This window comes from Pteropus alecto, unplaced genomic scaffold (genome assembly GCF_000325575.1).
Source record: "Pteropus alecto unplaced genomic scaffold, ASM32557v1 scaffold167, whole genome shotgun sequence".
Classification (NCBI taxonomy): domain Eukaryota; kingdom Metazoa; phylum Chordata; class Mammalia; order Chiroptera; family Pteropodidae; genus Pteropus; species Pteropus alecto.
The window spans coordinates 69,161-82,666 of NW_006440647.1; the positions used below are offsets into that span (position 1 = coordinate 69,161).

General features: G+C 40.7%; 1 protein-coding gene across 3 annotated transcripts in view; it reads right to left on the minus strand.

Annotated features, from left to right (window-relative positions):
* TMEM255A (transmembrane protein 255A) overlaps positions 1-13,506 on the minus strand; it is a 47,158-nt gene that overhangs the window by 6,933 nt on the left and 26,719 nt on the right. For 2 of the 3 annotated variants that reach the window (XM_006917809.3, XM_006917808.3), the window contains 2 exons: positions 8,733-8,895; positions 2,648-2,791 (listed from right to left, as the gene is read on the minus strand). In XM_006917809.3, coding sequence (XP_006917871.1) covers positions 2,648-2,791; positions 8,733-8,895 — 307 coding nt within the window. The remainder of the gene's footprint in view (positions 1-2,647; positions 2,792-8,732; positions 8,896-13,506) is intronic. The other variant, XM_006917810.3, reaches the window with a different exon arrangement.

The following is a 13,506-nucleotide window of genomic DNA, read 5'->3' on the forward strand; positions in this document are numbered from 1 at the left end:
ATAAAATGTGTCCCAGCAGCCCCTGCAGTGGGGAGCAATTTAATAATGCAATAAGAGACCCTTTCTGAGTCATAATTAGAAAGCCCAGAATTTAAACCAGTAGAAAGTGTAAATATCCTAAAATTAACTGAGGCAAAGACCTGTGCTGTGCTCAGATTTACAGCTTTTCCAAAGAATCTGCAAGCCAATCTCTGGAGTCAGACAGACCTGTACACAAATCCTTGCTATCTCTGTGACTTTGGGGAAGTTACTTACTTTCTCCATGACTTAGCCACCTCATCTTAAACATGTCAGTGACAAGAATATTTCCGTCAAAGGAGTAAGTGAGATAATATATGTAAAGCACTTAGCGCAATGCTTCATACATAGTAAACACTCGATGAATAGAAGCTGTTATTAAAATTAGAGGCCTCCACAAACCTCTGAAGGCCCTGCTATTAGCCCACAGCATAGGTCTGGGTGGGGTGGCTAGATTTAGATCCCTTCACTGGGTTAGGTACCCTGTTTCTTGGTTTCCACAGCACTCTGGGTAAGTCTATTTACTTTTTTGTCTCCACTGCTGTCTTCGACCATCCCCTCATGTCTCATTCATAATGCAGGGCCTGTGTCTCATTCACACTTTCTATCCACAGCTCCTAGCACAGTGCCTGGCACATGGGAACACAGAGTAAACATTGACTGAACTGAAATCACCAGCCTCAGTCGCCAGTGGCACTGTCAATTGTGCTTTCATCCCCGGGGGTAGTGTTTGAATGAGGAATAATGGAGAGAGAGATGGCTGCATATCCTAAAGAGGGGCTTCCTATCTTAGAGTCAGCAGCAACCATCACCAGGGAGATTGCTGTTCTTACTTAAGAGGCTTATTATAAAGTGAACATTCATAAAATCAATATAATTGATATAGTTTACTTTGATATACAAAAAAAAAAAATGGAGGCAGCCTCTTTGGCTGAACCTACAGTGGGTCCTCAATCTCTGGATGACTTTTTATCATAGGGTCCCCAGGAGAATGGTGCCCCTCCTTGTGTTAGCTTCGACATCCTTGGATTCTTTTAAAGGATTCCTTTTCTGTCTCTGTTACTACTGAAATTATTTATGTGCTTTTTGAACATATTCTGTTTTCCAGTCTACATCATCTATTTGGGTAATAAGTTCCCTGAATTGTCTATCTGTGAATACATAGGCTCTAAAACAAGTTCTAACATTATTTTTTCCAAGCTTTAATGGATGCCTCCTTGTTCTAATATTGTACTTTATAACAGTGAACGAATCTATGTTCACACTATATGTACAGCTGTCCCTCAATATCCACGAGGGATTGGTTATAAGACCCCCCATGGATGTTCAAGTCCCTTATATAAAATGGCATAGAATAATGCATAATCAATCAGCTTTCCACATCCGCAGATTCCTAGCTGCAGGTGGAAAATATTGTTTTCGATTTGCAGTTGGTTGAATCTGTGGATGTGAAACCCTGAGATACAGAGGGCCAACTGTGTATTTATTGAAAAAAATCCATGTATAAGTGGACCCGCACAGTTCAAACCCACGTTGTTCAAGGGTTGATTGTATTACTATTGCAATAAAGAGTCCTGGACCTCCCCAAAAGTATCTAAACCAAACAAAAATGTACTTTATTCAACCAAATGGGGTTTTTCAGTTTCAATTATTTCGTTAATATGCAGCTGAAATCATGTTAACCAAGGGGTTTGCATTTTCAAACTGACTGTTTAATTGAAAGCACCCCCAAACGCTCATGTTTTTATGTCCCCTTGGAGCATTTATGGGCTCTTAGTCAATAGAAGAAATTTATTATGTGCTTCCTTCCCTTCGAAGGTATTTCTTTTGGTCCCCAAATTTTGAATTAACCAGATTTTAGCATAATCCCACCCTTCTGTGCTCAAGGGTTTACAATCACTGTAAATGCCTAAAGGACCATTTTATTTGTTTTCCCGAAGTGCCTAGTTCAGTGCTCTGCACACAATGAATCCATTTTAATTAAGCACCTTTTCTTTTCATTTTTTTTCGGTTCTGTTTTTCTGTGCTTAGTCTTGGCTCAAAAGGAAAAAGGGAAAGTGCAAATTTGGTAACACTATTCTTGACCTATGTGATAATAGGACAACAAAGGGGAGGGGAATGTTATAAAAAATATTTTCTCTATGTCGTCTTAGTTAAGAAGTCTGGAGAAAAAGAAGGGATTTCTTATAGATTTGATTCAAACCCTTGTATAGCTCAGAATATCCTTGTGCTAAGGAGCAAGACTAGGCATCTCCCTGTGGCAGAGGAATGGAAATAGCCACTGTTCATCAGGGGTCCATGGCAAGGTACTAATGAGTACCATCTTCTCCTGGGTGTAGGTCAAGGCAATTTTGGATATCTCGATCCTATTTCCTTGTCTCCCCTTTGCTTCCATCTCTCCGTTTCTTCTTCTCTTGTGCCTTTCTCACCTTTCCCATCTATTCTATCATTGCTTGCTTACATAGTTCTTATGTTAGTCAATGGTACCCAAGGCTGCTAAAGGCCTTTAGGGATAAAGAGCCTGGTAACTTCATACACATTAGGGAGGGTCCATAATTAGGGAGAGAACAAGAGAGCATGAGTGAGAGCAGGAGTAATGGAGAGTTTTTTTTTTTCTCTCAAAACATACCTGAAAGTCATAAGCAGAATATGGTGGCAGGTGAGGAGGACTATGGTAGTAGGTATTGTAGGGTGCCACTTGAGGACGAGCATAGTAAGAAACAGTTGAATGGGCATTCTCAACAGAACAGTTCAGTGCTGGGAGAGTTGGGTTCTGCAGAAAACCACATGTTAGAAACAACATTAACTTTTATCACTAGGAAAATGGTTAAATAAACTTTGATACATCTATACTATGGAATACCATGCAGCTATTGATAAACAATTTAGTGACAGAGAAAATTGTCTGGGATATGTTGTTAAAACAAACAAACAAAAATAAACAAGCCACCAGCAAAACTATGGAATTAATAAAAAGATCAGTGGTTGCCAGGGGTTGTGGTTGTGGGGGAGGGATAAATAGACAGATCACAGAGGATTTTTACAGGAGTGAAAATACTTTGAATGATGTCTTTATTTTTATTTTTCAACTAGAGTTGACATTCAATATTATTTTATATTCCTGTGTAATGTTATAATGATGGATATATGTCATTATACATTTGGCCAAACCCATAGAATGTACAGCACCAAGAATGAACCATAAGGTAAACTGTGGACTTTGGGTGATTATGATGCATCAATGCAGGTTAATCCTTGGTAACAAATGCACCATTCTGGTGGGAGATGTTGATAATGGGTGAGGCTATGCATGTGTAGGGACAGGGCATATATGGGAAATCTCTGTACCTTCCTCTCAATTTTGTCGTGAACCTAAAACTGCTCTAAAAAAATAAAGTCTTTTAAATAGAAGCCACCATGTTCTATTAATATAGCATGAACCCAATTTATAAATTAGGACCCAAACAATTATATATGTATATATGTTTTTTTTTAAAAAAAGGAAATTAATCTGGAAAGAGTTACAACAAACTGTTAACTGTGGCTATCTCTGGGGAGCAGAGTAGTATTAGGAGGTAAATAGGGACTCTTCACTTTCTGTTATACGGCTAAAGTTTTTACAACTAATACGTTTTACTTGTGTCATTTCTCCCAACTTACTTTGAAAAATTCAAACTTATAAAAAAGTTGAAATAGTTTATGTACATATTTTTTTAAAACAAAAAAGAAAAATAAAAAAATAAGACCTAAAATACACAATGTCAAATAGACAAGGCTGAACAGGCTACTGCTCTTGCTGTGACAGAAATGTGATGAATCACAAAGCGTTTGTAAAAGTTGTGCGGATTCCCACAGATTCCAACCTTGCTAAGGAGCTCTCATGCAGATAGGAAGGATATTTATTTCTCATCAGCCTCGCAGGCTGGAAGCAAAACCCTAGCAGTGCACAGAAACCATGAAAGACAAAGCAGAATATATTGATCTCCCTTTTTTTTCCCCAAACAAAACAATGCAGAAAGAATCGAATGCCATTTTTATAACATGGTAGTGTGTGTAGCCCTTCAACGGTTAAAGCTAATCTTGTCCAGGATGGGAGTCCTGCTCCCAACGGGGCCAAAGCATTGCTAAAGTAAGTCATCACTGCTCATTAGTTCCCAAACAAGACTGTGATTTGTACCTCTTGAGTGCAACATGGGTCACGGTGTGAGACAAATGTTTTTTTTCTTTTTCATTTTCCATGTCATTGACACCTCCTCCATTTGTGTGAATAATCGAGAGCTATCTGCAAAATCAATGTGTCTTGTTTCTGGTACACATCTACTCCACATTAATGGAGAGCAGAAGCTTCCTCTCAAGTGATGAAAATGTGTGGGCAGACTTTGGCAGTGGCACAGGCAACCATGTTGGGGTGTTGGCAGAGGAAACTCCCTTATAGCAAGTTTCAACACAGTTCTGTTGCTCTCTTCCTTGGAGTGGGTACTATTTACATTTCAAAAAGGTTTGAAGAGCTACAAACCTCAGTCATTACAATGCAGCTCACAGACAACCAGAAAAATGTTTGTCAGCCTAGCTCATGTGTGGGAGAGGGCTGAGATCTTGGCCATTTCCAGGATTGGCTTGCTTTATGAAGGAAGAATGCTCAGAAATGCCCTTATCTCTCCACCAGAATTCTAAGAAGAAATTTCATCCCTGAGGAAGTCCCAGAAATTCTGTTCCCTAGGCCTTCTGTCAACTAAAAACACACCCTCCAGGTCCTGCAAGATGAAACCAATTCTTCTATGCAAATAAATTAAGCCCAACCATAGAGATACAATCACACAATGTAAACTCTACCTATAATTTTTGTGTGTGTGTTTAGCAAGGCTGAGGGTCCAGAAGAATCTTTGAAGGGAAGTTGACTCTTAGAGAGAAATAAACACAGAAGAAACATGAGAGGAAGACTGAACAGCACAGGAAAGCCACAGAGAGAAGAAATTCAAGGGTAGAGGATGTAGAGATAACATGGCAATAAGAGAGGATGAGGGAGTGAAGGAGGTGAAGTGAAGAGTTGGATATAGAAGGAACAAAAGAGGTGGCCCCAAATAATGGTCTAGTTATGTTTTAAATCAATAATTCTGATTTTACAATAAATTTAGGCACTCTATTTGTGTGTGCATATAAGAGTGTGTATTGCTGTTTCAATTCTGGGGTTTAAGTTAAGAGACTCCTATTACTGATCAGTAGCATTCTGAGCTCGGTGAAACAAAGGCTACTAGGTAGCACAGGAAATGGTAAAAGCAGTTTTGTCTGGACAAAATGGAATCTATTCTTAGTCAATGATTGTGGACTTTGAGAATGCCACTTTTATTCCTCCACACTTTACTCCATACCAGAGACACCAATTAGGAGAAAATGACAAGATATAATCACTTTTGAAAGATTCATCTCAAATCCTCATAGCTTTGGTCAACAAACACTTCCTCAAACATTTTGTTAAGATTCTTTTTACCAAACACCTCTGGTCAGGGAATGAAGATATCCTTTTTTCCTTTCCGGATCCCACAACTCTGGAAATGGTGGCTTCTAGCTGATCCTATTGAAAACTGCCAGCTCACAGCTCTTGGCTCCTCTTCTCACTCTCTAGGGAATGGCTTTCATTAGCCAGCACCCCTATGCCTCCCTGAAGACCCCAGGGCATTCTACTCAGGGAGGAGGTACACAACAAGTCACCAACCACATTTGGATGTAGGCCAAGGATTTTACATAAGTTCACCTGGTTGATGTTCCAGAATTTTCTACACCATGTCTCATTTTAATAAAGTGAGCTAAGTAATGGTTCTTCCTTGGTGCCCCATCTTATACTCCCACTAGTGTTTTCTTACCTCATAAATCAAATGTCTTGCTCTCTGATGTTTGCTTTCATCTTTCATTCCTCCTCCCCACCCCCGGTCCTTGCCTGAATTCCGAGGACTGGCATTTGATGATGATCAGAACTTCTTTTGCTCTCTTCCTTTACTGTTAAAGAAGTTCCTAACAGTTGGAAACAACTCACTCTATTTTTTTTTAATTAAAGCAGCGAAGCAAAGTAGGTAATGTCTGTTAAAGCACTTGCAGAACCAGAAAGAGCTATCCAAATGCTGGTTAGTGGAAGCTGGGATGGGGTAGAAAGAGCAAAGGCTCTGGCATCTGAGAAACCTGGGCTTCAGTTTTAGCTCTGCTATTTAGCTCTAGGCAAGTCACTTGACATCTGTTGGCCTGTTTCCTCATCTGTGAAATAAGGGCAGCAATGGTTACTTACCTCACAAGGTACTAGTAGTGGCGAGGAGAGGAGTAAGTAATTGTGCAAAAATACTTTATAGAGAATAAAGGGCCATTACTGCCACTTATGAGGACAAACCATCAACAAACTCATTTTCCTCCTAGAGAGTAAAGGTTGCAGTGAAATTAAGAGTCCAGAAATAAACCTAGACATCGATGGTCCACTGATTCTTGACAAGGTTCCTTGCCATAACCCCATACAGCCTACCAAGTAGCCACCACTCACTCCATTTGGGCCTCAGGGTAGCCCTGCTGCCTAAGTCTGAAAGCTCTAGGAACAAAACTCTTCACATCCATCCTGATGTCCCATCTCCTCAATTTGCCAACCAGGAAGCTTCTCTGCCAACCAGGTTGGCTCAGATTCTACATAATGCCTGGGCTTTCACCTGCCCTTTGGGGGAAAGTCTCCGAGAATAAAGGGCATTCTTTTCTCCAAAGAAGCCCCAACCCAGAAACAACGGTTTTTCCCAAACTCTCTCACCCAAGCTCCCTCAGATCCAAACTTATAGGAAATCCTTCTCCCTCTGAAGACCCCACTTCCTTGATGCTTGTCCCACTCCTCAGTGCTTGGGTTTTCCCGAGTGGGAGCAGAGGCATGGGAATGAGAAGTGTGCATATGCAAGAGGGAGAGAAAAAAGAAAGAGACAGACAGACAGACAGACAGACAGACAAGCTGGGGATGAGCTGGGAAGGATTTCTCTTGACTTAGGGTCATCAGTAGGAACACTCAATACTTCTAGTCAGCCCAGTTCTGCCATGGACTTGCTGCCCAAAACTGCAGCATTTTTCTTTTCCCTGTCCTATCCCACCTTTCATTTTCCATTATCCATCCTTTTGACAGTCCAGGGTCAAATTACAAACAACCTTTCAGGTTCCTGTTCCTCAGGGACCCTAAAATGGGACAGAAACAGCCAAGGGACTAAAGGCTATCTGCCTCATTTTTAGGGTCAAAGTAAAACGCCTTTAGGCACAAAATAATTCCATAAACACATGAGAGGCATTCCTTTAAAGTAGTGCCCCTATTAAACCTGCCATAAATTTATTATTTTATTTTTATTTTTTGCTTATTTGCTTTGTTGATATTTGTTTATATACCTCTTTTACTAAGGGAATTTGAGATACTTGAGAATAGGACATTTATCTCGATTTTTCCCGCATTTAGTAGGCCCTCATAAACTCTCCATTGAGTGATTGAATAAATGAGCAAAAAAATGAATAAATGAAATGTTATTTTGTATCAAGTGCCCTTAAGTAATCGAAGTTTGTAATGTCCAATATTAGTAACAATTTAAAAATCTTTATTAACATAGAACAAAAATAAAATGAGATAAATTTTAATTTAAAAACTGTATCTTAAAACCAAGAAAGAAAAAGCGGGGAGGGAGGGAGGGAGAAAGGAAGGAAGAAAGGAAAGAAGGAAGGAAGGAAGGAAGGAAGGAAGGAAGGAAGGAAGGAAGGAAGGAAGGAAGGAAGGAAGGAAGGAAGGAGGCAGATAGGCAAGCAGGGTTGGAATCAACCCTGGCTGCAGATCAGAATCACCTGGGCTTCAATTTAGACCAAATAAATCAGAATCTCTGGAGAAGGGGTCCAGGGATCTGGGTTTTTTAAGCACCTCAAATGATTCTATTCTCATAGGAAGCCAGGATGATAGCTCTAAAGATATTATCCCTATAATTTGAGATCAAGGTTTGTTAAATAAGCAAATAAATGCTTAGGAATGCATTAAAAGCAAAGGAAGGAAGGAGCCCAGCATTATGGAGCACCTACTAGGTGCTGAGTCCTGGTATGCCTTTGCAGACATACACACAAAGATGGAAGAATTGAAAGGAAGGATAGGGAACATGGGGAGGCTGAGATTGAGGTTGAGATTGAGGATAAGACCTGGCAAGCAGCTTAGCCTAGGGCTAGCCCTTCAAATGGAAAAAAAAAAAAAAAAAAGAGTCCAGATGCTCTTTCTGGAGAAACTCCAGGACAAAATTTCTGGGAGGGAAAAATTATCATTACTTTTACCTGTAGCTAAAAAATCTCTTTCTATCTCTCCCCAATTCTGTTAGGGCAAAAACTACCCAAAAAGGTTTCTGATAAAAGTGTGTGTGTCAGGGGAGGGGAAAGGGGGTTGTACAAGGCTATGTTTACATAACCAGCATGAACATGAGAACTGAGAACACCCTACTTCCCTTGCCTGCTCCCAGAATGTGCCTCAAGAATACAGGCAACTCATGTTAACAAGAAATATTTGCAGACCGATGGCATTACCTGGCTCCTTCAACTTTAAATGTTTGAAGGCAGCTACATTTTTAAAGCAATTTCTTCTGATTCCTCCCTTCAAAACATGGGTCCCCATTGCTCTTAACTGCCCAGCTTGACCCTGGCTCCTGACAGGGGCCTCTGTAGAATGAGGTCACTTCCTTCCTTACCATGTCCTTAAAGCCTCCAAGGACAGCGGCAGTGATGATGCCCAAGAACAGGCCGACAATGTTGAGGATGGTGGCAGACCAAAGCAGGTGGTAGAGGTGGATGATGTCCTGGCAGCTGCTGACGTCGATGTATTCATAGTACCCACCGGTAATCTCCACCCGGCTGGACAGGGAGAACCACACTCCAGTCAGTCCTCAAGGACAGGCTGGCCCCTAGGGCTTTGGCTATCATGCAGCTCAGCGACAAATAGGTGGGCAAGTAGGGGACATCATAGCTACAAGTGCATTGGGGGAGCAAGACACTATAATGAATCAGAGTGTGATTGCTGTTTATAGAAAACAAAAACAAAAACAAAAAACTCCTACCTGCCAGAGAAATACTTGTTATGATCACAAACAGTAATCTTAGATAATGTTTATTGACACTTGCTATGTGCCAGGTACAGTGCTAAGCATTTTAAATATGTACTAATATGGCAGCTACTAGTCACATGTGTTTATTTAAATTTAAATTAACATTAAGTAAAATTTAAAAATCATTTCTTCAGTCTCACCAGCCATATGTTAAGTGCGTAGCAACAATACTTCTAAGGGCCACACTAGTGGCTAGTTACTGTATTGTACAGAGCAAATTACAGAACATTTCCATCATTTGCATAAAGTTTATTAGATAGCACAACAAATTCTATGAGGTAGTACTATCACCATTCCTATTTTACCAATGAAGAAACCGAAGCACAGAGAGATTAGGAAGTTGCTCAAGTCATAAGAGGCAGAACTGGGATCTGAATTCAGGCTTCAAAGATTTCAGTGTTTTCTCTCTCAAAACAAAACAAAATAAAACAATGTCCCAACAAAGCACTAAAGCTGAGTTGCTGCACAAAACCTGACTATCATCTCCTTGGAGGTGTTTAAAGACACCCCAGCCACCCCAGCTCAGTCACTATTTATCACATTATTTGCTATGGACTAAATTGTGTCCCTCTCCAAAATTTGCACATTGAAGCCCTAACTCCCAATGTGACTGTATTTGGAGAAGGGCTTGTAGGAGGTAATTAAGTTTAAACGAGGTCATAAAGGTGGGGCCCTACTCCAATAGGATTGGTGGTTTTATAAATACAGTAAGAAGATACACTTGCATGCGAGGGCAAGTGAGAGTGAGAGCGAACGATCTCCATACACAGTCACTGAGAAAAGGCCATGTGAAGGAAGACACAGTGAGAAAGCTGCCATCTGCAAGCCAGGAAGAAAGCTCTCATTGGAATTCGGCCACGCTGGCACTGTGATCTTGGACTTCCAGCCTCCGGAATTATGAGAAAATAAATGTCTGTTGTTGAAGGCACCCAGTCTACAGTATTTTGTTATGGCAGCCCGAGCTAAGACATTTCCCTCCTCTAATTCCTCTGTATCACTCAGTCTTTACTCATGTGTCTGCATCTTTACTATCTGTCTGCCCAATCCTAAAGTGAACTCCATGAGGACAGAGTTTTCGTTTGTTTTGTTCACCACTGTACCTGACATGGTAAGCTTCTGTAGTAGAATTTTAAAGGTGTTTCAATTCAGTAGAATTTGAAATGGATTCTAGTATTTTCCAGATCATAGCTGAAGAGACCATCCATAAGCATACAGCAATGAGCATATCAGGTTAGTTGGCAACATATTCAGTCCTGGGAATGGGGCAGAGTTACTTACTACTCAAAAAGGCACAGTTGGACAAGAAGTATCTCCCGGAAAAGGAAGGCCTGTGTGTAAGGGCAAGTATGGGGTTGTAGAGGCCCAGGAGAGCCTTGAGAGTCAGCTTCCAACTGCCCCCAAACTATCTTCACCTACTTCCTAAGGCACTGAAGGCAGGCTGGTAGTACATAAAGATAAATAGTGTGGCATAGTAGACTCTGGGGTATGAGTGCATTTGAACCTTGGCTCTGTCACTTATTTGCTGTCTGACCCCGAGCAACTTTCTTAACCTCTCTGAGCCTGGGGGATTTAATTAGAGAATGTGTGAATGCGGTACTTCAGCACATATTATGAACCCCCACCAAAACATGCAGCTATATTTTTTCTCTTCTAAGAGTGAGCCTCTGGCAACATGATTCAAACCTTTAAATCTTGTTCTTAAAAGCATTAACACTTTAAAGGCACAGGCCACAACATGGGGATAGGTCAGTAGTTTGTTTTAAAATATTCAATAATTGTACAGAATCTATGTTTGGTTTCAGTTTGAGTGGATTCAGCAGCTATTAAAATATTTTTTAAGATCTGGTTCAGGATTTAGCAAATTAATGTGGTTTGTTTCTGTGTGAGATTCATGATTCTATTTGGTTCAGCCTCTGTGCAGAGCTTCCTCTGAAATTCCATCTTTTGCATTCTCAGCACTCCCACCCTCAAGCCTCCATGACTGCAGGGCTCTCCTGCCAGACCCACTGCCTGATTAAGCTTCCTAAAACATTTTAAAACTAAGTCATTCACTTAATCAAAACTGTTCCATGGCTCCCCATTACCTTCAGGAAAATGTGTCCAAACTCCTCCGTCTAACATAATCTGACTCCAAAATGGAGTCAACACTCCAGCCAAGCTGGAGTCCTCAGAAGCCTCAACTGGCCACTCTGGGCACTTATTCCAAAACTTTGCTCAGATTTCTCTCCCTACAGGGAAGGGGGAGAAATTTTGCCTTCTGTTTTCTGCCTGTCCTAATCTCTCCTACTGCTTAAAGTTTCAATACTTACCTCTCTAGAGTTTTCTTCAAGGACTCTAGTGCCCATTCATTAGCTTTTCCCCTGGACTCCCACAGCCTTAGAGAGTCTGTTTTTCTTAATTTGGCACTTTGTGTATGTCAGTAATTCAGTTATTCATTTAATCCAATTTATTGAGAACCTACTCAATACTGAGTACTGTTCTAGGTGCTGAAGCTACAACTAAGGCCAACGTAGACAAAATGTCTCTGTGTAAATTGTAATCCCTTGAGGGCAAAGGTCATCTCTTACCTTCTTTTGTGTCTCCCTCACTGCCTCACACAGTAGTAGAAACATTATAGGTCATCAATCGATATTTGGTGAATGAGTAACCGAGTTCATACTAATTATTGCATTGATCATGAGATTGATTACCCAATATGGGCTGTTACTTCCTTGCTCTCAACTTGCTGGGTGTGCCTGGAAAAACAGATAACCTCTGTGTTTCAGACTCCATTTAACAGAGTAGGAGGCATCAGATCTTAGATTAGGCAGAATGGCATACTTCCACCCTTTGATAGGGGCCTGGAACCATTAGTCAACTCTTAATGGACAGGCAGTGGCAATAGGCAGCCTCTATGCATTTCTCTCTCACTGCATGTATTCAGTCTAAACCCCCTTCCCACAATCTCCCTAGTAAATTGAGTTCCTTAAGGGCAAAATTATGTTTTATTGATAGGTATTCTTTTAGACTAGTCCCTGGCACATAGTAGGAGCTCAATACAAGTTTGTCAAAGGGAAGAATGAATGAAAATAAGTTATCATCTTTCATTTTACTACTAGCTGAAGCAGTTCACAAACCACCCCCATTTCCTTTCATTACCTTTAGGTTATATACACTGAAAACCAGTGATATTGACTTGACCTCTCCAAAGCTGAGTAAAGTACTCTGAAAGGCTGCTGCTGAGAAGCTGTGTCCTAGAGAAAGCCACCGTTCTGCACAAGAATAAATGGAATAATCTATGTTTGATATTAAAACCTCATTGTCCCTGACATCAGAGAAGGTCTGTGGGTTTGAGGGGACAGTAGAAACTCTGTGTTTCCGTAGCACTGCACAAATAACTGCCTGATGTGTTCATTCCCACTTTTTTTTCTTGGCTTCTTTTCCAGGAAATGGACTGGAGGAGCTGGCAATTGATTAAAAATAGGCTTCATGTGAGGAAAAAGAATATGCATTTGGCAAAATTAAAGTCTCCAAGCCTCAGAATGTTTGTGGCTACCTATATTTAAGCCTGGAGTTTAGGTCTTTTTGGAGCTGGCTAGAAAAAGCCTCAGCTCAAGGTAAAACTTTTCCCTCTATTTGTAGGATCATCGCCTCTTAAGTATTCGCAGTCTTGGTTTATGACCTAGTAGGACTGTTTCCTGATGAAAAGTTCAGTAAATGCTTTTCTAATGGCCTTGACCTTGGAATCTTAGCAGGACAGACTTGGAAAAGAGCCTTGACTGCTGCCCCAGGGTGGTCTCCAAGCATCAGGTAGATGAAAACCATTTCCAGGCTTGAAGATCTTTAGGAGCAGTATCTCCATGACCCCTCTTAGTTGCCTAGTCCCATAATTTATTTTCCTGGTGAAAAGGTTATTCCTCTTTTTGTTCCTTTTCAACAAATGTCACTTCCTTTTCATCAGATCTTTACTCATGCTCAGTCCTTTGCTAGGGCCTGGGGATATAGATAAGATGAAGTCATGTTCGCTGCCTTTAGGGAGCTCAATTTAGCACAGCTCCTTATAAAATTCCTTTAGAGCCTTGAAGACAATACTGGCATAACTTGCTTTAAGAAAGTTAGAAAATCAGTTATTATGAAGTTCAGATAAATCGGGCTTGAGTCTCCACTAAAAAAAAAAAAAAATTCACCTAAAGGCTCAGCTAAATGGAATTTAAAGTAGGGTTTAGTTTAGTCAAAACTTTTTCATAAATATCCTTAATTGTAGAGAGAAAGGTGTGTCTGCAAGGAATCACTTCTCAGCCCCTTTAATGGGCCTCCTGTTTCCGTGGCTCTCAGGCCCCAGTATGGCCATCTCCCAGCCCCTGCCCCAGGAGGCCCTGAA